General features: G+C 44.3%; 1 protein-coding gene across 1 annotated transcript; it reads left to right on the top strand.

Moving 5' to 3' along the window:
- The first annotated feature begins 2,863 nt into the window (after window positions 1-2,863).
- Window positions 2,864-20,444, top strand: LOC115332215. Its single transcript, XM_040217413.3, has 2 exons — window positions 2,864-2,867; window positions 19,261-20,444. The coding sequence occupies exons 1-2, from the start codon at window positions 2,864-2,866 to the stop codon at window positions 20,442-20,444; spliced, it is 1,188 nt and encodes a 395-aa protein (XP_040073347.3).
- The last annotated feature ends 6,181 nt before the right edge of the window (window positions 20,445-26,625 follow it).

Raw genomic sequence — 26,625 nt, forward strand, 5'->3', positions numbered from 1 at the left:
TCTTGATCGAATATATGTATCAGGCGATGCATTTAATTTAATGAACAACTATAACGTTAAACCGGTGTTCTTTTCTGACCATTGTTTAGTTTCTGTTAGCTTGGGGACCAAAACCCTCCGTGTTTTTCGGCCCAAATGGGAACTGTGGAAACTTAATCTGAAGCTTTTAAAAGATGACAAGTTTTCAAAAGGAGTTTCATTAATTCTATCAGAGAGCCTTAAGAATAGTAATATGCATATCTTTGCAATATGGGACAGTTTTAAGCAAGAGGTAAAAAACTTGGCAATTGAACGCTCTACAACAATATCTTACGAAAACAAACAGGAACAGCGCGAACTCTATAAAACTCTCTCGTTATTCCATGAGATGGAAAGCATCAATCCTGGTTTTCACAACGACGACATCAATGTCACCAGAGCGCAGCTTCAAAAATTCGAGGCAGAAAGATATCGGGGAGCTGTAATACGTTCTCGCACGAAAAAGTTTTTGCTTGGCGAGCAACCCACCAGACGATCCCTGGATGATGAAAGGCGATATGCCCTATCAAAAGAAATATTAGAAATAGATCAAGAAGGCATAACTATCAAGGAGCCAACCTTGATTGTTAAAGCATTTCAAAACTACTACTTAAGCATTTTTGGCAAGGCTATTCACACAGGCAATGAAAAGGATGTAGATAACTTGTTATCATTGATGCCTGCACTTAGTGAAGATGATAAAAAGATCATAGAAGGCCCTATAACTTTAGATGAAGTCGGGGCCGCAATAGACTCTCTTCAAAATGGCAAAACACCAGGACCCGATGGGCTTAGTGGAGAGTTTTATAAGAAATACCGAGACAAACTATGTCAAGTGTTACTTGACGTTTTTCATAACTCCTATCAATGGAAGACGCTTCCTCCATCTTTTTACGACTGCCATACTGTCCTAATACCCAAGACGGAAGCCGTGGAACTGAGAAAAAAAAGTTGAAAATTATAGACCAATATCACTTTGCAATGTAGATTACAAGATCTTTGCTAAAATATTGAATGACAGACTCCAGCTAGTAATCGAAAACCTTATTGGTGAGCACCAAACATGTGGTATAAAAGGAAGAAGTATTCAAACCAATATCCACATTGCGCGCTCGGTTCTCGAGTGTGCCTCTGACAGTAACACACAAGTTGCTTTGACACAAATTGACTTGTCAAAAGCCTTTGATCGTGTGAGCCACGCATTTTTGTTTGCACTCCTACGCCACATCAACGTAGGCGAAACAGTGTCCGAAGGCATTAACTTATGTTATCATAATAGCACTACAAGATTAATTGTGAACAACATGCTTTCCGATAAAATACACGTAAAAGCTTCCGTTCGCCAAGGCTGTCCATTATCACCTCTTCTCTTCGCCATATATCTGGAACCTTTGTGTCGGAGCATATTTGCAAGTCAGAGTATTCAAGGATTTGCACTTAATAATGTTGAGGTAAAGGTACTCGCTTATGCCGATGACGTTGCCGTCTTCTGTGCTGATAAAAAGAGTGTGGAAGAGGCCATACACGTTACGGAACATTTCTGTAGTGTTACTGGAGCATCAATGAACCCGGGAAAATGTAATGGATTTTGGTATGGTTCATGGGCTACCACGCCCCGCTTTTTTGCCGGTATTGCATGGAATCGTGGTCCGCTGAAATACCTGGGAGTTCCACTCTCGCACATCAGGAGTAGCTCATCGTACTGGACGTCAATGGAAACCTCGTTGAGGAGGAAAGCCGAAGCATGGAAAGGACGTGACATGTCCATGTTCACCAGGGCAAACGTGTGCAACGTGTTCCTAGTGTCTAAGCTAATGTATGTACTTCAGGTAATGCATTGTGCGCGTAAAAACATTCAAAAATTTCATCGAATTTTCGCGACATTTATCTGGCGTTCGTCGTGGGAGCCTCTCAAAAGGGACAACCTCTTCCTTCCCCTGGAAGCAGGTGGACTAAGTCTGTGTCATCTATTTGTTCGGCAATTAGTATCCCGGTTTTTTTTCTTTAAGAATGCCGACCATCCCTTCCTCAAAACCGTTCTTCAGTTACGACTGGCCACAAGTTTAAATTATTTAATTGTGTCCAGTGATGATTCGTTTCAGGGAAGACCTTGGGGCTTCCTGAAAGAGGTTGTGGACACGATTGAATTCTTGAAGGCACGTTTCTCATTAGAATATTTATTTAGTGTAACACGCAAGAAACTATCAGCGGCGATAATCGAAAGCATTTTTCCTATCCCGCTTTACCGAAGTCACTTTCCTGTCGATTCCCAAGATGATGTCCTTTACAGAGTAAAGAAGATGTCTGTTCCACCGTCAACCAAATCGTTCTTTTTCAAACTGCACACTTCGACCTTGCCCGTTAAAACTTGGCTTCATAGTAGAGGGATATTTGTGCCGTGGACGGTTAACTGTAGACTATGCAATAAGCCAGAAACCATAGAACACTGCTTCATTTACTGCAATGACGCCTTTTTTTTCTGGGATGTGCTTCAACGAACACTAAAGAAAGACCTCGACATCACTGATCAAACTATTCGTTTCCTTCCATTCTCAAAAGGGGAAAGTGTTCCTTACGACATATTCGTTATTTTAGGCCTCCACAGTTTGTGGAGATGTAGAATGATAGATAGAAACGCAGAAGCGCCACGCACCACAAAATCTATTTTTGTGGAGAATATGGCTCAGCTGCGCAGTGTTTACGCGGCACAGCCATCCCAGCCTGATTGGTTTCCACTGTTAGATGCCTGCATAGGTCTACCAGATTTTTGAACATTTTGCTTGTTTGCCCATTGTCAACCCCTCCGTGATTTATGTATATAGCACTGTGATACTAAGGACTTTAGATGGGTTCTGAGTGTCATTAGGTTTTGAAAGATTTGATTATCATTTGTTTAGTGTGTAATAATCTAATCAAGACATCAGCGTGAAAGAGGCCTATTGTTGATTGTATATTGAATGTTCTCTGTAAATAGCATTTCATCTTTATATGTATATTACTATGCTCGTTTGCCTGTTTGAATGTTTTTTGGCTGATGTGCTCTCTCTTGTTCTATAACTTCCATGTAATAAAGAAAAAAAAAAAAAAAAAGTGGATTAGCTCAGTGGGTAAGATGTGCGCTTCGTACACAACAGGATCTTAGTTCAATCCCCCGAGAAAATTTGTTTTTTTTTTTTTCTTCGGACTTTTGTTTTTTGTTGAGGTATTAGGCGATACTTACGGCATCCCTCTTTTAGAATTAACACTACAAAAAGAACGCGCAAAAAAAAAAAAAAACAGAAAAAACACCAGAAATCAGCCGAGTTCTCCGAGCGGTTTTACGATAAAACAACTTTTGCGTTTGCTATCTCGAAGAAATTTGACACACAAACAGTCCTACCTGGTGCGAGACCCTTCCCCAACAATTTGATAGTTGTACGTACCTATAATGGTTTTCTAATTACGAGCGAGCGGCAGCTCTTTGAAGTCTTGCTCGCGCTCTGGTGAGCCTTCAAAGGACCAGCCGCTCCGGCGAAGGCGCGCGCCGCACGAGATGAATGAATTAAAATAATCGCGCGCGCATAGCGAACGTTCCTTTTACCCGAGGGAGCGCTTCAGAACAAAAAAGCAAATTGTGGTAGCAAATGATGAAGCCGTGAGCAATATCGAACACGAAAATGACTGCTTTCGTGCGGGAAGTCGCATCAGTGCTCCTACAGTAAACTATCGACTCGATCCGAGGCAAACTACAGTCGTCGGGTCTTCTACGGAACGCGTGCTCACGTTTGACACCAACATCGCGGCTCGGAAACGAAAATTCAGCCTCGGAGGTCCGAACACAGGCTCGGAAAGTACAATTGGCCGCCGTGACCATGCCCACGGTAAAAGCGTCGTAGCATCGCGAAACCTTTTATTACACACGTTCAAAGTGGTGTCCGTAGAGTCTAGAAAGACCAAGGAACACATCGGTGCTAGCGGTGACGAGATACGACCAGTATTAATGAAGCGAGATCGAAGAAAGGATCGGTGCCTAAAGTGAGGAAAGCGAATGGCTGGCTTCGATGTGAAAACTTTCAAACGCCGTTTATTTCGCGAAACTCGCATCACACAAGAAAAGAAATCGGTCTCTGTCCAGTCCAGGGGCGGCTGGGAACAAGTGTCCCCCATTTGATATCGTAAATTCAAGGTCGTAATATAGATTTCAGAAATTCAATATTTTCAATGGTAAAACAAAAGGCACCAGGTGGCGGGATTTACCGACCGGTCGGAATTGCTCAGCCGCACTCATGGATCCATTCATTCGAAACGGGTCATCTATCTATTCATTCATAAAAAATGTAATTCCTGGCCGTGTTTTAAAATTAACGAAATCATACTGCGAGGTAAAGCTTCTGTACACCTGGCGTTTTGAAACCTGCCTGCGTCCAGCGTTCTTTCATTTCTGCTGTCACGTGACACGATCCGCCCGAGTAACTCGGGTTTATTAGGGTGAGATTTGAAACACAGCCCTGGTTTAATAAAACCAAACTTAGAATTACGGGAATCGTCTTATTTTTGAAAACGATGTCGTCGAGACCCGTGTTCCACAACAAGTTTAAATTATTTAGGTCGAGTATTTAGAAATTTACCGCCCATTCGTGGTTCTGGTTTGGTTTTTGCAAAAAAAGCAAATGGCTGCCGCGTGTTTTGCTCGCAACCGGAGGTGATTCAATCGCACGAAGCTCGGAAAGTAGGCTAGCTAGGACATTTATTTTAACCAGGGAGTAAGATTATGTTCCGAGGAACATTCGAGGCGCGTCTCATCGATGTAGGTATTCTAAAAAGAAAGTTATCAACAGAAGTTTACGTGTAAGTAAGGCTTCACTGTACGATGTTTTGACTTCACATATGCTCGTATAAAGAAAACTACGATAGCTAGAGGGTTCTAATTCGCAGCGAATGATCGCGCTCTGAATTTAGACGCACTGTTACAATTTCATCGCTCCAGCTAGTCTAGAACTCGTTATATTCGCGAAAACAGGTTTTGGGACTCTGCTCGGAAATTAACAAGCCCGACCAAGTTCAATCGTTCGCCTGTGGATATTCAAGACCGCTGGAGTGCATTCATCGATTGTGGTCGTGAAAACAACACCATAGGAACATGTGTGTGCAGTGAAACCGTGTCAGCTCATCTCAATCGAGACTCATCGATCAACGGGGAGGGTGTCCCGAGCACAAGTGGATGGATATACTTCAAAGAGCTGCCGCTCGCTCGGAATTAGAAAACCATTAAGCTATCCAATTGTCGGGAAAGGGTGTCGCACCAGGTAGGAGTGTTTGTGTGTCAAATTTCTTCGAGATAGCAAACGCAAAAGTTGTTTTATCGACCTAATAAAACCGCTCGGAGAACTCGGCTCATTTCTGGTGTTTTTTCTGTTTTTTTTTGTTGTTTTTTTTAGTGAAAAAAGATGACTCTTCAGATTACCATTTCTTTTAGGTAATTGAGAAGTTGCATTAAAGAAACGGCCTGCACAGTAAATACAAATGGTTCTATTGCGATTATTTCATAATTGAACCAGAAAAGCACATTAATGTTGGCCTAATAAGAGAGTCGGCTGTTTTTTATGTACTGCTCATGTCTAGGAAACGAAGAGTGCTAGAGCGACGATTCATTTTTGATACGAGTGCTTGCTTTCCTCCTGTAATGAACGAGCCCAGGTTGGTTAACACAGCTGGTGTCAAAGTTTATGTACGAACGCAAAAGCTGAAGGTAGTCCTGATTTTTCGAGCCTTTGAACAGTGGCGTGGGGTTTTGTAGTGTCTGAGAATAAAGAGGCACTGCAGACAAGAAGACTGTGTCCTCGGTGTTGCTTGCCCACCCCCGTAAGATGTGGAGACACACTTCATTGAAAACCTACGTGATTTACTAAGACGGGGGTTTCTGCAGAACCCCGTAGGGGGCTGTGCAGAGAATACAGGTCGACATCAAGCCTTCAGAATTCACAGGTACCATTCGACAAGAATGCTGTAGCTGGACTTGAAACAAGCCGACGTGGGGAAAGTACGGAAGCCGAGAAAACAAATGTGTCGGCCAAGCCGTAGCAAGGACGTCCCAGCACGACTGCGGACAGCGTTATCCTGGCTGTGCAAAGTGGACGTCCCTCGGAGACAAAAGGCAGACTTTTGGTATTCCGCAGTAACCATGCCTGCGTTCAAATTTTGGCCGTCAAGGGAAAAGGGACGTAGCTTGAGGGTTCCAACTGAACAGGTAGCAAGCTAGAAGGTTACTCGTGCTTCAGTTTAGCTCATCTTGCGCCAGAAAGTGCACAAGGGGACGAAATAGAAAGTGTCGGGCCAGTTGTACTGTAGGGGCATGTTTGTTTGTTTGTTTGTTTATTGGAACTTTTGACAATACAGGATTGTCATGGTGCTGAGGCAAAAGGTGACAGTAAGTCACCTGACCAGGCCCCTAGCACCAGACTACACTTGCAGCAGATGCAGCAGATGCAGCAGGCAGACTAGTGGTAGAGTGCTATAGTTAACCATAAACAAAAACAAAAAATACGCAGTAACTAGATCACCACACTACATACGCTCTTGCAATGAAAAATAAATAATTCGCAACATGCAACAAAAATATATGAACTACATTACTACAATTACATCTGTACACATAATTTAGAAGACCACAGTATTATGCGGAAAGTAAAAAATATTGTTTTTGATTTTTTTCTGAAAGTCAAGAGGTTTGAATTATGATCGATTATATCGATCAAGCCAGGGTGGAGGTTGAGAAGATTGGGAATCTGCCAAGATAGTAATTGCGTACCGTAATTTGTTCTGGTTCTGATTTTTATAAAGTTTGTATTTCTAAAATTGTAGTGTGTATCAGTATTCGTATATGTAGAAAGGAATAATTCACGGTCAGTTTTAACTTGGGAGAATATAACCTCAGACAATCGTTGATTATACAGTGCCTCAATATTCAGGATACGATGTTTCTCAAAGTATTGGAATGTATGATCGCGGCTTGATAGGTTTTCAATAAATCGTATACTTTTTTTCTGCATTAAGTACAAACTAGTCATATTACATTTAGATGTAACCCCCCAGACAAGTAAACAATAGTGCAGTCGAGAATGAACAGTAGTGAAATAGAGCTGACGTTTTAGCCACATTGGTAATAAGGCACGAAATCTATTCAGCATGCCAATAGACTGTGCGATGTCACGCTTCACAAAATTCACATGACATGTCCAGCGAAGGTTTTCATGAAAATGTATGCCTAAGAATTTGTATTCGGTAACCCTTTCTAGTGACCGTGACTGGAATACAATTTCGGTAGTAAGGTTAACTGGTCTGTTAATTGAGGAAAAAACAATATATTTTGTTTTGTTAACATTTAGAAGCAGCTGATTCGCATCAAGCCACTTCGATAAGTTTTTGAGCCATGCGTTTGTGACAGGAATAAGAGATGATAGGTCCCTGGATGAAAAAAAAACACTCGTGTCATCGGCGTAAAGTACTATGTCTGGCGTATGGGGGATAGCAACAATGTCATTGATATAAAGAAGGAATAGTATAGGTCCTAATATTGATCCTTGCGGAACACCAAATTTTATATGTTCAGTGTCCGATTCTATACTGTTAGCTACCACAAACTGGCTATGATTTGTCAGATAACTGCGCAATAGTTTAAGTGAAATGCCTCTAATTCCGTAGTGTGGCAGTTTATCAAAGAGAATATTATGCTTGATAGAGTCAAAAGCTTTATTGAAATCTACGAAGATGCCTATAGTGTAGGATTGATTTTCTATATTGCTGATAAGTTTTCCTCAAATGTTAAGTAAAGCTGACTCAGTGGATTTACCTCTCTGAAATCCATATTGGTTTGCAGAAATTAGTCGGTATTTATGAAGATGATTAATTATTCTAGATGTCTACAAAAAGCTCTGTAGGGTTGTGTGGAGGCCCTCTTGCAGCACAGATGTGTATTTGTCCTCACCGTCTCTGGAAAAGACGACCATAACACAGAATGAACGTCCCTCGGAGACAAAAGGCAGACTTTTTGTATTCCGCAGTAACCATGCCTGCGTTCAAATTTTGGCCGTCAAGGGAAAAGGGACGTAGCTTGAGGGTTCAAACTGAACAGATAGCAACCTAGAAGGTTACTCGTGCTTCACTTTAGCTCATCTTGCGCCAGAAAGTGCAGAAGGGGACAAAATAGAAAGTGTCGGGCCAGTTGTACTGTAGGGGCATGTCTACAAAAAGCTCTGTAGGGTTGTGTGGAGGCCCTCTTGCAGCACATATGTGTATTTGTCCTCACCGTCTCTGGAAAAGACGACCATAACACAGAATGAACGTCCCTCGGAGACAAAAGGCAGACTTTTGGTATCCCGCAGTAACCATGCCTGCGTTCAAATTTTGGCCGTCAAGGGAAAAGGGACGTAGCTTGAGGGTTCAAACTGCTCAGATAGCAACCTAGAAGGTTACGCATGCTTCAGTCGAGCTCATCCTGCACCAGAAAAAGCACAAGGGGGGAATATAGGAGTGTGGGAGCGGTTGTACTGTGGCGGCATGTCTAGAAAAAGCTCAAAAGTGATTTGTGGAGTCCCTCTTGCGGCGCAGACCTGTATTTGTTCTCACCGTCTCTGGGAAAGACCACCCTAACAAAAGAATGGACGTGAAACTGAGGCAAAGGGCGTAGTTTTGCTTCGAGGTAGAAACAGCGCCTGCGTTCAGATGTTGGCCGTCAAGTGAAAACGGACTTAGCTTGAGGGTTCAAACTGAACAGGTAGCAAGCTAGAAGGTTACTCATGCTTCAGTCGAGCTCATCTTGCACCAGAAAAAGCACAAGGGGGGAAAATAAAGAGTGTGGGGCCAGTTGTACTCTAGGGGCATGTATACAAAAAGCTCTGCAGGAACAAACCTTTTCCCGAGGTGGACAGCAGGGGCCTGAAGACATAAATAAAAAAGAAGTGACACATTTAACGAGTCTTCACTGCGCCAGAAAAACAAGAATCAGCTCATTTCTTTTTGAGACCTCAGTCTTTATTAGGCCAAGAATACAATTTTTCAGACGAGCTGTCTCAATGTAAAAACACACTTCCTTATTAGTACCCTTTTGACACACAAACAGTCCTACCTGGTGCGAGACCCTTCCCCAACAATTTGATAGTTGTACGTACCTATAATGGTTTTCTAATTACGAGCGAGCGGCAGCTCTTTGAAGTCTTGCTCGCGCTCTGGTGAGCCTTCAAACGACCAGCCGCTCCGCCGAGCGCGCGCCGCACGAGATGAATGAATTAAAATAATCTCGCGCGCATAGCGAACGTTCCTTTTACCCGAGGGAGCGCTTCAGAACAAAAAAGCAAATTGTGGTAGCAAATGATGAAGCCGTGAGCAATATCGAACACGAAAATGACTGCTTTCGTGCGGGAAGTCGCATCAGTGCTCCTACAGTAACCTATCGACTCGATCAGAGGCAAACTACAGTCGTCGGGTCTTCTACGAAACGCCTGCTCACGTTTGACACCAACATCGCGTCTCGGAAACGAAAATTCAGCCTCGGAGGTCCGAACACAGGTTCGGAAATTAGAATTGGCCGCCATGACCATGCCCACGGTAAAAGCGTCGTAGCTTCGCGAAAGCTTTTATTTCACACGTTCAAAGTGGTGTCCATAGAGTCTAGAAAGAACAAGGAACACATCGGTGCTAGCGGCGATGAGATACGACCAGTATTAATGAAGGAAGTGTCTATTCTGCCGGCAGCCGGCAGAATAACCGGAGGGGGAAAAAGTGCCGGCAGTAGTCGCCTATTGGGTCTCGTATAAAACGGATTGTAAACACGCCTATTCCGAGCTGTGGATTAGCTCAGTGGGTAAGATGTGCGCTTCGTACACAACAGGATCTTAGTTCAATCCCCCGAGAAAATTTGTTTTTTTTTTTTTCTTCGGACTTTTGTTTTTTGTTGAGGTATTAGGCGATACTTACGGCATCCCTCTTTTAGAATTAACACTACAAAAAGAACGCGCAAAAAAAAAAAAACAGAAAAAACACCAGAAATCAGCCGAGTTCTCCGAGCGGTTTTACGATAAAACAACTTTTGCGTTTGCTATCTCGAAGAAATTTGACACACAAACAGTCCTACCTGGTGCGAGACCCTTCCCCAACAATTTGATAGTTGTACGTACCTATAATGGTTTTCTAATTACGAGCGAGCGGCAGCTCTTTGAAGTCTTGCTCGCGCTCTGGTGAGCCTTCAAAGGACCAGCCGCTCCGGCGAAGGCGCGCGCCGCACGAGATGAATGAATTAAAATAATCGCGCGCGCATAGCGAACGTTCCTTTTACCCGAGGGAGCGCTTCAGAACAAAAAAGCAAATTGTGGTAGCAAATGATGAAGCCGTGAGCAATATCGAACACGAAAATGACTGCTTTCGTGCGGGAAGTCGCATCAGTGCTCCTACAGTAAACTATCGACTCGATCCGAGGCAAACTACAGTCGTCGGGTCTTCTACGGAACGCGTGCTCACGTTTGACACCAACATCGCGGCTCGGAAACGAAAATTCAGCCTCGGAGGTCCGAACACAGGCTCGGAAAGTACAATTGGCCGCCATGACCATGCCCACGGTAAAAGCGTCGTAGCATCGCGAAACCTTTTATTACACACGTTCAAAGTGGTGTCCGTAGAGTCTAGAAAGACCAAGGAACACATCGGTGCTAGCGGTGACGAGATACGACCAGTATTAATGAAGCGAGATCGAAGAAAGGATCGGTGCCTAAAGTGAGGAAAGCGAATGGCTGGCTTCGATGTGAAAACTTTCAAACGCCGTTTATTTCGCGAAACTCGCATCACACAAGAAAAGAAATCGGTCTCTGTCCAGTCCAGGGGCGGCTGGGAACAAGTGTCCCCCATTTGATATCGTAAATTCAAGGTCGTAATATAGATTTCAGAAATTCAATATTTTCAATGGTAAAACAAAAGGCACCAGGTGGCGGGATTTACCGACCGGTCGGAATTGCTCAGCCGCACTCATGGATCCATTCATTCGAAACGGGTCATCTATCTATTCATTCATAAAAAATGTAATTCCTGGCCGTGTTTTAAAATTAACGAAATCATACTGCGAGGTAAAGCTTCTGTACACCTGGCGTTTTGAAACCTGCCTGCGTCCAGCGTTCTTTCATTTCTGCTGTCACGTGACACGATCCGCCCGAGTAACTCGGGTTTATTAGGGTGAGATTTGAAACACAGCCCTGGTTTAATAAAACCAAACTTAGAATTACGGGAATCGTCTTATTTTTGAAAACGATGTCGTCGAGACCCGTGTTCCACAACAAGTTTAAATTATTTAGGTCAAATATTTAGAAATTTACCGCCCATTCGTGGTTCTGGTTTGGTTTTTGCAAAAAAAAGCAAATGGCTGCCGCGTGTTTTGCTCGCAACCGGAGGTGATTCAATCGCACGAAGCTCGGAAAGTAGGCTAGCTAGGACATTTATTTTAACCAGGGAGTAAGATTATGTTCCGAGGAACATTCGAGGCGCGTCTCATCAATGTAGGTATTCTAAAAAGAAAGTTATCAACAGAAGTTTACGTGAAAGTAAGGCTTTCACTGTACGATGTTTTGATTTCACCTATGCTCGTATAAAGAAAACTACGATAGCTAGAAAGTTCTAATTCGCAGCGAATGATCGCGCTCTGAATTTAGACGCACTGTTAAAATTTCATCGCTCCAGCTAGTCTAGAACTCGTTATATTCGCGAAAACAGGTTTTGGGACTCTGCTCGGAAATTAACAAGCCCGACCAAGTTCAATCGTTCGCCTGTGGATATTCAAGACCGCTGGAGTGCATTCATCGATTGTGGTCGTGAAAACAACATCATAGGAACATGTGTGTGCAGTGAAACCGTGTCAGCTCATCTCAATCGAGACTCATCGATCAACAGGGAGGGTGTCCCGAGCACAAGTGGATGGATATACTTCAAAGAGCTGCCGCTCGCTCGGAATTAGAAAACCATTAAGCTATCCAATTGTCGGGAAAGGGTGTCGCACCAGGTAGGAGTGTTTGTGTGTCAAATTTCTTCGAGATAGCAAACGCAAAAGTTGTTTTATCGACCTAATAAAACCGCTCGGAGAACTCGGCTCATTTCTGGTGTTTTTTCTGTTTTTTTTTGTTGTTTTTTTTTAGTGAAAAAAGATGACTCTTCAGATTACCATTTCTTTTAGGTAATTGAGAAGTTGCATTAAAGAAACGGCCTGCACAGTAAATACAAATGGTTCTATTGCGATTATTTCATAATTGAACCAGAAAAGCACATTAATGTTGGCCTAATAAGAGAGTCGGCTGTTTTTTATGTACTGCTCATGTCTAGGAAACGAAGAGTGCTAGAGCGACGATTCATTTTTGATACGAGTGCTTGCTTTCCTCCTGTAATGAACGAGCCCAGGTTGGTTAACACAGCTGGTGTCAAAGTTTATGTACGAACGCAAAAGCTGAAGGTAGTCCTGATTTTTCGAGCCTTTGAACAGTGGCGTGGGGTTTTGTAGTGTCTGAGAATAAAGAGGCACTGCAGACAAGAAGACTGTGTCCTCGGTGTTGCTTGCCCACCCCCGTAAGATGTGGAGACACACTTCATTGAAAACCTACGTGATTTACTAAGACGGGGGTTTCTGCAGAACCCCGTAGGGGGCTGTGCAGAGAATACAGGTCGACATCAAGCCTTCAGAATTCACAGGTACCATTCGACAAGAATGCTGTAGCTGGACTTGAAACAAGCCGACGTGGGGAAAGTACGGAAGCCGAGAAAACAAATGTGTCGGCCAAGCCGTAGCAAGGACGTCCCAGCACGACTGCGGACAGCGTTATCCTGGCTGTGCAAAGTGGACGTCCCTCGGAGACAAAAGGCAGACTTTTGGTATTCCGCAGTAACCATGCCTGCGTTCAAATTTTGGCCGTCAAGGGAAAAGGGACGTAGCTTGAGGGTTCCAACTGAACAGGTAGCAAGCTAGAAGGTTACTCGTGCTTCAGTTTAGCTCATCTTGCGCCAGAAAGTGCACAAGGGGACGAAATAGAAAGTGTCGGGCCAGTTGTACTGTAGGGGCATGTTTGTTTGTTTGTTTGTTTATTGGAACTTTTGACAATACAGGATTGTCATGGTGCTGAGGCAAAAGGTGACAGTAAGTCACCTGACCAGGCCCCTAGCACCAGACTACACTTGCAGCAGATGCAGCAGATGCAGCAGGCAGACTAGTGGTAGAGTGCTATAGTTAACCATAAACAAAAACAAAAAATACGCAGTAACTAGATCACTACACTACATACGCTCTTGCAATGAAAAATAAATAATTCGCAACATGCAACAAAAATATATGAACTACATTACTACAATTACATCTGTACACATAATTTAGAAGACCACAGTATTATGCGGAAAGTAAAAAATATTGTTTTTGATTTTTTTCTGAAAGTCAAGAGGTTTGAATTATGATCGATTATATCGATCAAGCCAGGGTGGAGGTTGAGAAGATTGGGAATCTGCCAAGATAGTAATTGCGTACCGTAATTTGTTCTGGTTCTGATTTTTATAAAGTTTGTATTTCTAAAATTGTAGTGTGTATCAGTATTCGTATATGTAGAAAGGAATAATTCACGGTCAGTTTTAACTTGGGAGAATATAACCTCAGACAATCGTTGATTATACAGTGCCTCAATATTCAGGATACGATGTTTCTCAAAGTATTGGAATGTATGATCGCGGCTTGATAGGTTTTCAATAAATCGTATACTTTTTTCTGCATTAAGTACAAACTAGTCATATTACATTTAGATGTAACCCCCCAGACAAGTAAACAATAGTGCAGTCGAGAATGAACAGTAGTGAAATAGAGCTGACGTTTTAGCCACATTGGTAATAAGGCACGAAATCTATTCAGCATGCCAATAGACTGTGCGATGTCACGCTTCACAAAATTCACATGACATGTCCAGCGAAGGTTTTCATGAAAATGTATGCCTAAGAATTTGTATTCGGTAACCCTTTCTAGTGACCGTGACTGGAATACTATTTCGGTAGTAAGGTTAACTGGTCTGTTAATTGAGGAAAAAACAATATATTTTGTTTTGTTAACATTTAGAAGCAGCTGATTCGCATCAAGCCACTTCGATAAGTTTTTGAGCCATGCGTTTGTGACAGGAATAAGAGATGATAGGTCCCTGGATGAAAAAAAAACACTCGTGTCATCGGCGTAAAGTACTATGTCTGGCGTATGGGGGATAGCAACAATGTCATTGATATAAAGAAGGAATAGTATAGGTCCTAATATTGATCCTTGCGGAACACCAAATTTTATATGTTCAGTGTCCGATTCTATACTATTAGCTACCACAAACTGGCTACGATTTGTCAGATAACTGCGCAATAGTTTAAGTGAAATGCCTCTAATTCCGTAGTGTGGCAGTTTATCAAAGAGAATATTATGCTTGATAGAGTCAAAAGCTTTATTGAAATCTACGAAGATGCCTATAGTGTAGGATTGATTTTCTATATTGCTGATAAGTTTTCCTCGAATGTTAAGTAAAGCTGACTCAGTGGATTTACCTCTCTGAAATCCATATTGGTTTGCAGAAATTAGTCGGTATTTATGAAGATGATTAATTATTCTAGATGTCTACAAAAAGCTCTGTAGGGTTGTGTGGAGGCCCTCTTGCAGCACATATGTGTATTTGTCCTCACCGTCTCTGGAAAAGACGACCATAACACAGAATGAACGTCCCTCGGAGACAAAAGGCAGACTTTTGGTATCCCGCAGTAACCATGCCTGCGTTCAAATTTTGGCCGTCAAGGGAAAAGGGACGTAGCTTGAGGGTTCAAACTGCTCAGATAGCAACCTAGAAGGTTACGCATGCTTCAGTCGAGCTCATCCTGCACCAGAAAAAGCACAAGGGGGGAATATAGGAGTGTGGGAGCGGTTGTACTGTGGCGGCATGTCTAGAAAAAGCTCAAAAGTGATTTGTGGAGTCCCTCTTGCGGCGCAGACCTGTATTTGTCCTCACCGTCTCTGGGAAAGACCACCCTAACAAAAGAATGGACGTGAAACTGAGGCAAAGGGCATAGTTTTGCATCGAGGTAGAAACAGCGCCTGCGTTCAGATGTTGGCCGTCAAGTGAAAACGGACTTAGCTTGAGGGTTCAAACTGAACAGGTAGCAAGCTAGAAGGTTACTCATGCTTCAGTCGAGCTCATCTTGCACCAGAAAAAGCACAAGGGGGGAAAATAAAGAGTGTGGGGCCAGTTGTACTCTAGGGGCATGTATACAAAAAGCTCTGCCGGAACAAACCTTTTCCCGAGGTGGACAGCAGGGGCCTGAAGACATAAGTAAAAAAGAAGTGACACATTTAACGAGTCTTCACTGCGCCAGAAAAACAAGAATCAGCTCATTTCTTTTTGAGACCTCAGTCTTTATTAGGCCAAGAATACAATTTTTCAGACGAGCTGTCTCAATGTAAAAACACACTTCCTTATTAGTACCCTTTTGACACACAAACAGTCCTACCTGGTGCGAGACCCTTCCCCAACAATTTGATAGTTGTACGTACCTATAATGGTTTTCTAATTACGAGCGAGCGGCAGCTCTTTGAAGTCTTGCTCGCGCTCTGGTGAGCCTTCAAACGACCAGCCGCTCCGCCGAGCGCGCGCCGCACGAGATGAATGAATTAAAATAATCTCGCGCGCATAGCGAACGTTCCTTTTACCCGAGGGAGCGCTTCAGAACAAAAAAGCAAATTGTGGTAGCAAATGATGAAGCCGTGAGCAATATCGAACACGAAAATGACTGCTTTCGTGCGGGAAGTCGCATCAGTGCTCCTACAGTAACCTATCGACTCGATCAGAGGCAAACTACAGTCGTCGGGTCTTCTACGAAACGCCTGCTCACGTTTGACACCAACATCGCGTCTCGGAAACGAAAATTCAGCCTCGGAGGTCCGAACACAGGTTCGGAAATTAGAATTGGCCGCCATGACCATGCCCACGGTAAAAGCGTCGTAGCTTCGCGAAAGCTTTTATTTCACACGTTCAAAGTGGTGTCCATAGAGTCTAGAAAGAACAAGGAACACATCGGTGCTAGCGGCGATGAGATACGACCAGTATTAATGAAGGAAGTGTCTATTCTGCCGGCAGCCGGCAGAATAACCGGAGGGGGAAAAAGTGCCGGCAGTAGTCGCCTATTGGGTCTCGTATAAAACGGATTGTAAACACGCCTATTCCGAGCTGTGGATTAGCTCAGTGGGTAAGATGTGCGCTTCGTACACAACAGGATCTTAGTTCAATCCCCCGAGAAAATTTGTTTTTTTTTTTTTCTTCGGACTTTTGTTTTTTGTTGAGGTATTAGGCGATACTTACGGCATCCCTCTTTTAGAATTAACACTACAAAAAGAACGCGCAAAAAAAAAAAAAACAGAAAAAACACCAGAAATCAGCCGAGTTCTCCGAGCGGTTTTACGATAAAACAACTTTTGCGTTTGCTATCTCGAAGAAATTTGACACACAAACAGTCCTACCTGGTGCGAGACCCTTCCCCAACAATTTGATAGTTGTACGTACCTATAATGGTTTTCTAATTACGAGCGAGCGGCAGCTCTTTGAAGTCTTGCTCGCGCTCTGGTGAGCCTTCAAAGGACCAGCCGCTCCGGCGAAGGCGCGCGCCGCACGAGATGAATGAATTAAAATAATCGCGCGCGCATAGCGAACGTTCCTTTTACCCGAGGGAGCGCTTCAGAACAAAAAAGCAAATTGTGGTAGCAAATGATGAAGCCGTGAGCAATATCGAACACGAAAATGACTGCTTTCGTGCGGGAAGTCGCATCAGTGCTCCTACAGTAACCTATCGACTCGATCAGAGGCAAACTACAGTCGTCGGGTCTTCTACGAAACGCCTGCTCACGTTTGACACCAACATCGCGTCTCGGAAACGAAAATTCAGCCTCGGAGGTCCGAACACAGGTTCGGAAATTAGAATTGGCCGCCATGACCATGCCCCCGGTAAAAGCGTCGTAGCTTCGCGAAAGCTTTTATTTCACACGTTCAAAGTGGTGTCCATAGAGTCTAGAAAGAACAAGGAACACATCGGTGCTAGCGGCGATGAGATACGACCAGTATTAATGAAGGAAGTGTCTATTCTGGCGGCAGCCGGCAGAATAGACCTTTGTCCGGAAGTGCTCTTTTTAGCCTCGACCGCAAGGAGCAAAAGCGAACAATAATCTCGAACCCAGACGCTCACGGGGAGGGGGGGCTGCGTCGGCCTGCGCCGCCGCTTCCCGTTGAGGGCTTCTTCGCTGGTGTGCCGACTGCCGTTTCGCCGGCATCGGTCCTGTTTACCGCGGTATGTGAGTATAGTGCCCGTAATGTGAGAGCCGTGTGTCCATACGCCACTTTGCCGTTGTTGGTTTTCGTCTAGCCGAGCCAGAAAACATCTCGCGACGAGTTGACCGCGCCGCGAGTGACGAAGAAGAAGCAAACATGGCGACGGTTTGTGCGATTGCTTTGGTGGCTCCGGTGTTGAGTGTCTTCAACGTCCTCGTGAGAAGGTTCCCCTGCCCTTCGAAGTTATTGCAAGCACCACGAAAGATGTGGAATCATCGTCTCAACTACAAATAAGCAGGCCTTCACGAGCAACAACCGTGCCGAGCAGGCGCTCGGCACATTTGTGTCAGGCTCACGCAGCCAGCGGCACAGTTGTGTTGGTTGTGTCGTCAGATGTTCAACAACGCCGAGGTATTTTCATTTATCATTTGGAATGGCTTCAAGATTGGGAAATTAATCTATTTCGCGGATTGTTAACGCCGAGGCGAGTGCCCTCCGTTGCAGTGCCGTCGTCGCGCAAAGTGCAGAGAAAACCGGGTGGCGATGGCGGCGGTGCTCTTTGATCTTGCGCCGTCGGGTTCATGAAGTCCGGAGTAAACGTACGTACGTGCGTCTGCTGGATCGGTGTTTTGGACTTCCTCAAAACTCTTTCTCACGCGCATTTTCCTTGTGAAGCTTTGTAGCTCATTACACCTCATCGTCGACTGCGCTCATTTGACTACGACGGACGAGCCTGCGTGATGTGAATTTCACTGCCTAAGATCCTTGGTGTGCTGTAACGAGGGCTAATAAAATATCACCGCGAACTTCTGAATAAACGAGTCGCAGTTTCGTCTGCTATCATAACTGATCGCCTGTCACAATATTAATCAGTAGCGTTCCTAGACTCCGCCCCCACAGGCACCGTGCTTCGTTACCCGATAGTAAGTGTCTCCTGGTACCCCGTATAATTCCAGCTCCCACTTCCAAGTAAGTACCATCCTTTAGAACTGGCAATTAATAGTTTCGAACCCAGACGCTCGCAGTGTGTGTGTGTGTGTGTGTGGGGGGGGGGGGGGGACGCGTGCTAACATACTCGGAGCCCTCGTTTACGCCGCTTCGCAGCGGCAGACAAGGCGCCACATTACAAAGGAAAGCTAATCCGAGCTGTCTATGTAACTAGACCCATTCGCTAGTCATTCGATGAAACGTCGTCGTCTCGTTTTCATTCGCTAAAACTGCGTTCGATCAAGTGAACGCCTCGCACTTCTTTCGGCTTGGCAGAGCCGCGCTGCCGCAGAAAGGCAAGCAGATCGCGAAAATCGGTCTCAAACGTGCCACGAATGTAATGTCGTATACAAGAAGCCAACAATCAAGCATTTGAAAGCTACAAGAAAGCAGTAGCGAAATATTTACTACGCAATGAACCCGGACTGAAACGCGGATGTCAAGGGTCAGCAGACACCGAGAACATCTAAGACAAGAAAGGTTTTCCCTTATTTTCCTTGATCGAGATGGGTTCTCGAATGTTCACGACATCTTGCCTGTTGAAGAACGGGCCGCAGAGGCTTCTGGTGAAGACATCTTTCACGATGTGTCGGTGCATTCGGACAGCCTGCCGCATCCAGCTACCCAAAGCAACGCCGCCAACGCAGCCCCCCCTCCCTGCCTGCCAGTTCTTTCCGCGTGGTGGCGCGAGCGTAGATAAACATGGCGGCGCCCCGGAATTGGCGCGGACACTGGTCTATAACCGGAGGGGGAAAAAGTGCCGGCAGTAGTCGCCTATTGGGTCTCGTATAAAACGGATTGTAAACACGCCTATTCCGAGCTGTGGATTAGCTCAGGGAGAAAGAAGAAGAGGCCGTCTGGAACGGCTGCGAAATAATGAGTTCTGGTGGAAACACCGCATCGGCCTCTGGCCGAGGTATTATTGAATCGTCTAATGTCACCTCAAGTGAGTACAGGATCACCCTCCCTCGTCTGCCAACCGGAAACATCGTCCTCAATTCTGTATTTCTCCACGCCGACATGTCCTCCAGGCCTTATACGGCACCGGACTTTCGAGATGCTCTCAAGGAAGTAATAGACCTAAAAGACATAAAAGCCACCGGACAATTCCAAATGGGCCATGTATGGATGGTCACCTGCGTCAACGCTCTCGCCAAAGAAAAGCTGTGCCTTCGTGGTGAGCTGCTCGTCAAAGGCAAGAAGTGCCTGGTGATCGACCCAAACACTCGGGATCTCAAGATGAAGCTCCTGTGGCTTCCGGACCATCTCGAGGATAGACGCATTGTCGAAGCCCTGACACCATACGGCATAGTGCGTAGCATTCATCGAGAGAAGTGGCGCTGTCCGGAAATGGAGCACATGGACACCCTAAACAGGGAAGTAGACATCACCCTACATGAAGGAACGGCGACGGAGAAGATTCCTCACCTGCTACAGGTGTACGGAATACAAACGCTCGTCATCATCCCGGGAAGGCCTCCTTTGTGCCTCAGGTGCAACCGGGTCGGACACATTCGACGGCAGTGCAGGACACCGCGCTGCTTCAAATGTGGCACTTACGGACACATCGCTGACGCTTGCGTTACGACTTACGCGACCAAGCTTCGTGGGAAAGTGTCCCGTGACGTGGAAGAACACTCGGAGCTCCTGATGGACATCTCCGAGGTCGTTGACGCTTCAGGCCACACTCCCTCTGCTGAAACCTTCACGGCACACATCAAGGATAACTCGCCTGCAACAGAGACAGCCTCTGGTGTCAAAGAAAACGACTCTGGAATCCTCCCAGAGCTAACGCCTGCGCCCTGCGACCACGGTGATGATGATGACGCCTCATCGACGGCAACGATTGTCGAGGAGGACGCACCATCAGACGCAGAAGACATCGCTGCTCCCGCCGAGGTCGTTCCAAAGGCCAGCGAGAAAGAGGCTGTATCATCGAGGCCAGAGGTTGCCACAGAACTTGGCGACCAGAATGACCCTGTGCCAGTGGATGACGAGCCGTTTGTACGGGTTAGAAAGGACCGAAAACAGGTAGGCTTTAGGCCTAAACCATATTCCAAACAAAATAGTCATAAACCGCTCGATAACAACCAGAGCGGTGACTTTAACTCACCTTAAAGCAGGCTCATGGGAGACCCCGCCCTTCCTTTACATTTTATCACCCTAAATGTAAGAGGCCTGAGGTCTAAAAGGAAGCAGCGCCAACTCTTAAGGCTCTTAAATTACGAGCATGTTGATATAGCCGCTGTACAGGAAACAAAATTATCATCAGATGAGGACATTGCAGAAGCCCTAGAACCCTTTCGAGATGACTTTGAAATCTGTGTGAGTCAGGCGGTGGGCCTTTCTGCTGGTTGTTTTTTGTTTCTGCGTAAGTCGCTTGGCTATCCGTCGGTTTCCTTATCCATTGACCAGGAAGGGCGTCTCATTTCATGCGACCTTTCTTTGAGGCAGAGTGAATGGAGGATTATTTGTGTATATGGTCATAATACTGTGAATGCAAGGCTCCTTTTCTTCAAATTTCTAGCCAATTTCTTGGACACCGACAAAGTGGTAGTGCTAATGGGAGATTTTAACTGTGTCTGTAATGCAGAAGACCGAGCACTACTTCAGACGCGTTATGACAGAAGCGCCTCGATTCTCAAAGACCTGCTTCAGGAGCACAACCTTGTTGATGTGGCATGTGGGAAAGATATGTCAATACGTTTTACCCACTTCCAAGGTGTTTCACACGCTCGTCTGGATAGGATATACGTGTCGGGCGAAGCATTCACTTCAATGACGAGGTATAACGTCAAACCAATTTTCTTTTCCGACCACTGTATGGTTTCTGTTCGCTTTGGCGCCAAGGCTCCCCGTTTATTTCGACCTAAATGGGAACTATGGAAATTAAATGTGAGTATCCTAAAAGATGAAAAGTTTTCCAAGGGAGTTTTAACGATTCTGCAAAAATGCCTTAATAATCAAAATATGCATATTTTCGCCATATGGGATAGTTTCAAACAAGAGGTTAAAAATTCGGCAATTGAGCGTTCGACAACAGTATCTTATGAAAACAAACAAAAACGTCGCGAACTTTATAAAACTCTTTTAATGTTTCATGAATTAGAATGCATAAATCCTGGTTTGTACAGTGATGATATTAATGTCACCAGAGCCCAGCTTCAGGGATTCGAGACGGAAAAATATCGTGGAGCCGTTGTTCGTTCGCGCACAAAGAAGTTTTTGCTTGGTGAACAACCCACGAAGCGATCTCTGGATGACGAAAGAAGATATGCGTTGTCTAAAGAAATTTTAGAAATTGACCATAACGGCGTGACCCTTAAGGAACCGACACTGATTGTTAAAGCATTTTATAATCACTACTCGAATATCTTTGGCAAGGCTATTTCTACAGGCAGTCACACTGATGTTCAAAACTTGTTATCAAATATGCCTTTTCTTAACGACGACTCCAAAAAGATAGTAGAAGGCCCAATAACATTAGACGAAGTTAAAGCCGCAATCGACTCACTTAAGACAGGTAAAACACCTGGACCCGATGGTCTCAGTGGTGAATTTTATAAAAAATTTAAAGAACAATTAAGCCCAGTGTTACTTAAAATTTTCCACGACTCTTACAATTGTAAGATGCTCCCACCTTCTTTTTATGACTGTCACACCGTTCTAATACCTAAAACAAAAGACAACGAACTGCTAAAAAAAGTAGAGAATTACAGGCCGATTTCACTGTGCAACGTAGATTATAAGATCTTTGCTAAAATAATTAATGAAAGACTTCAGATGGTAATCGAAGACCTTGTAGGTGAGCATCAAACCTGCGGTATACGCGGTAGATCCATTCAAACAAATATCCACGTTGCCCGCTCGGTCCTTGAATATGCATCAGATAGTAATGGTCAGGTTGCGCTAGTTCAAATCGATTTGGCCAAGGCTTTTGATCGCGTGAGTCACACATTTTTGCTTACAATCCTCCGTCACATTAATGTGGGCACCGCAGTTTGTGAAGGCGTTAACCTCTGTTATGAAAACAGCTCAACGAGATTAATAGTTAACAACATGCTATCTGATAAAATACCAATTAAATCGTCTGTTAGACAGGGCTGTCCCCTCTCTCCTCTTCTTTTTGCCCTGTACCTAGAGCCCTTTTGCCTGAGCATACTTGAAAGCCAGAACATCCGGGGAATTTCGATTAAGAAGGCTGAAGTGAAGGTTCTCGCCTATGCTGACGATGTGGCTGTTTTCTGTACCGATAAGAAAAGTGTAAAAGAAGCCATGACCGTTACCGAAAAGTTTTGCAATATTACCGGTGCGTCCATGAACCCTGCGAAGTGTAACGGGTATTGGTATGGAGCGTGGGCTACTATGCCTTCATCTTTTGCCGGTATAGCCTGGGACCGAGGCTCGCTTCAGTATCTAGGAGTTCCATTATCACATATCAGAAGCAGTAAATCATATTGGACATCGATGGCAATCACATTGAAAAGAAAAGCTGACGCTTGGAAAGAACGCAACATGTCCATGTTTACTAGAGCTAGTGTGTGCAACGTGTTTCTTGTGTCCAGGCTCATGTACGTGTTGCAGGTGATGCATTGTGCTCGTACGAACCTTCAAAAATTTCATCGTATATTCGCCACCTTTATTTGGCGTTCATCATGGGAACCTCTCAAGAGAGACAACCTTTTCCTTCCTCTTGAAGCAGGCGGCTTGAATCTGTGCCATTTATTTGTCCGGCAGTTAGTGTCACGTTTCTTTTTCTTTAAAAATGCTGAGCATCCTTTCCTGAGAACGTTTCTCCAGCTACGGCTGGCTAAAAGTCTTAATTATTTAATTGTTTCTAGTGACGATACATTTGACAGGAAACCTTGGGGCTTCTTAAAGGAGGTTGTAGACACGTTGGGTTTTCTTAAGGCACGTTTCTCGTTAGAGTACTTATTCAATGTCACACGCAAGCAGCTATCAAGAGCGATAATCGATAGCATATTCCCTGTCCCACTTTATCGAAGCCGTTTCTTTATTGATCCTCAAAATGATGTCCTTAATAGGGTGACAAAGATGTCTGTACCGCCATCAACCAAGTCATTTTTCTTCAAACTACATACTTCAACGCTGCCGGTAAAGACTTGGCTCCAAAGCAGGGGAATATATGTTCCATGGTCTGTAAACTGCAGGTTATGTAATAAGCCCGAAACTATAGAACACTGTTTTATTTATTGCAATGACGCCTTTTTCTTCTGGGACGTGCTACAACGAACTTTAAAAAAGGACCTCGACATTACGGACCAAAATATCCGCTTTCTTCCATTTTCCAAGGATGAAGTAGTTCCATACGACTTGTTTGTACTATTAGGCCTCCACAGTCTATGGAAATGTAGAATGATTGATCGAAATGCTGAACCGCCTCGTACAACAAAATCTATTTTTGTGGAGCAAGTGGCTCAACTACGCAGTGCATATGCAGCGCAAAACGTTCAACCTGACTGGTTTCCACTTCTAGATGCATGCATAGGATTGCCAGATTTTTGAAAATTTGTTTGTTTGGGGCTTTATTAAGCTTAATAATTATTTATGTCAATCCTCTAGATCTTTACGGGTTGATATAGTTTGAGTTTTGTGTGTCTTTCTATTATCTGTTGGTTGTAGCGTGTACCAATATCAAACCAAATTGCCAAATGTAAAAGATGCCAAGTTTGATTGCGAGATGAATGTGCCTTGTATATATTATTTATTTGTGTAAATGTACGCAGTCTTGCCGAACGAATGTGTCTTTTGTTATATAACTTCCATGTAATAAAGAAATAAAAAAATGGATTAGCTCAGTGGGTAAGATGTGCGCTTCGTACACAACAGGATCTTAGTTCAATCCCCCGAGAAAATTTGTTTTTTTTTTTTTCTTCGGACTTTTGTTTTTTGTTGAGGTATTAGGCGATACTTACGGCATCCCTCTTTTAGAATTAACACTACAAAAAGAACGCGCAAAAAAAAAAAAACAGAAAAAACACCAGAAATCAGCCGAGTTCTCCGAGCGGTTTTACGATAAAACAACTTCTGCGTTTGCTATCTCGAAGAAATTTGACACACAAACAGTCCTACCTGGTGCGAGACCCTTCCCCAACAATTTGATAGTTGTACGTACCTATAATGGTTTTCTAATTACGAGCGAGCGGCAGCTCTTTGAAGTCTTGCTCGCGCTCTGGTGAGCCTTCAAAGGACCAGCCGCTCCGGCGAAGGCGCGCGCCGCACGAGATGAATGAATTAAAATAATCGCGCGCGCATAGCGAACGTTCCTTTTACCCGAGGGAGCGCTTCAGAACAAAAAAGCAAATTGTGGTAGCAAATGATGAAGCCGTGAGCAATATCGAACACGAAAATGACTGCTTTCGTGCGGGAAGTCGCATCAGTGCTCCTACAGTAAACTATCGACTCGATCCGAGGCAAACTACAGTCGTCGGGTCTTCTACGGAACGCGTGCTCACGTTTGACACCAACATCGCGGCTCGGAAACGAAAATTCAGCCTCGGAGGTCCGAACACAGGCTCGGAAAGTACAATTGGCCGCCATGACCATGCCCACGGTAAAAGCGTCGTAGCATCGCGAAACCTTTTATTACACACGTTCAAAGTGGTGTCCGTAGAGTCTAGAAAGACCAAGGAACACATCGGTGCTAGCGGTGACGAGATACGACCAGTATTAATGAAGCGAGATCGAAGAAAGGATCGGTGCCTAAAGTGAGGAAAGCGAATGGCTGGCTTCGATGTGAAAACTTTCAAACGCCGTTTATTTCGCGAAACTCGCATCACACAAGAAAAGAAATCGGTCTCTGTCCAGTCCAGGGGCGGCTGGGAACAAGTGTCCCCCATTTGATATCGTAAATTCAAGGTCGTAATATAGATTTCAGAAATTCAATATTTTCAATGGTAAAACAAAAGGCACCAGGTGGCGGGATTTACCGACCGGTCGGAATTGCTCAGCCGCACTCATGGATCCATTCATTCGAAACGGGTCATCTATCTATTCATTCATAAAAAATGTAATTCCTGGCCGTGTTTTAAAATTAACGAAATCATACTGCGAGGTAAAGCTTCTGTACACCTGGCGTTTTGAAACCTGCCTGCGTCCAGCGTTCTTTCATTTCTGCTGTCACGTGACACGATCCGCCCGAGTAACTCGGGTTTATTAGGGTGAGATTTGAAACACAGCCCTGGTTTAATAAAACCAAACTTAGAATTACGGGAATCGTCTTATTTTTGAAAACGATGTCGTCGAGACCCGTGTTCCACAACAAGTTTAAATTATTTAGGTCAAATATTTAGAAATTTACCGCCCATTCGTGGTTCTGGTTTGGTTTTTGCAAAAAAAAGCAAATGGCTGCCGCGTGTTTTGCTCGCAACCGGAGGTGATTCAATCGCACGAAGCTCGGAAAGTAGGCTAGCTAGGACATTTATTTTAACCAGGGAGTAAGATTATGTTCCGAGGAACATTCGAGGCGCGTCTCATCGATGTAGGTATTCTAAAAAGAAAGTTATCAACAGAAGTTTACGTGAAAGTAAGGCTTTCACTGTACGATGTTTTGATTTCACCTATGCTCGTATAAAGAAAACTACGATAGCTAGAAAGTTCTAATTCGCAGCGAATGATCGCGCTCTGAATTTAGACGCACTGTTAAAATTTCATCGCTCCAGCTAGTCTAGAACTCGTTATATTCGCGAAAACAGGTTTTGGGACTCTGCTCGGAAATTAACAAGCCCGACCAAGTTCAATCGTTCGCCTGTGGATATTCAAGACCGCTGGAGTGCATTCATCGATTGTGGTCGTGAAAACAACATCATAGGAACATGTGTGTGCAGTGAAACCGTGTCAGCTCATCTCAATCGAGACTCATCGATCAACAGGGAGGGTGTCCCGAGCACAAGTGGATGGATATACTTCAAAGAGCTGCCGCTCGCTCGGAATTAGAAAACCATTAAGCTATCCAATTGTCGGGAAAGGGTGTCGCACCAGGTAGGAGTGTTTGTGTGTCAAATTTCTTCGAGATAGCAAACGCAAAAGTTGTTTTATCGACCTAATAAAACCGCTCGGAGAACTCGGCTCATTTCTGGTGTTTTTTCTGTTTTTTTTTGTTGTTTTTTTTTAGTGAAAAAAGATGACTCTTCAGATTACCATTTCTTTTAGGTAATTGAGAAGTTGCATTAAAGAAACGGCCTGCACAGTAAATACAAATGGTTCTATTGCGATTATTTCATAATTGAACCAGAAAAGCACATTAATGTTGGCCTAATAAGAGAGTCGGCTGTTTTTT

The sequence above is a fragment of the Ixodes scapularis genome, unplaced genomic scaffold (genome assembly GCF_016920785.2).
Source record: "Ixodes scapularis isolate PalLabHiFi unplaced genomic scaffold, ASM1692078v2 PGA_scaffold20__3_contigs__length_1032517, whole genome shotgun sequence".
NCBI classification, from domain to species: domain Eukaryota; kingdom Metazoa; phylum Arthropoda; class Arachnida; order Ixodida; family Ixodidae; genus Ixodes; species Ixodes scapularis.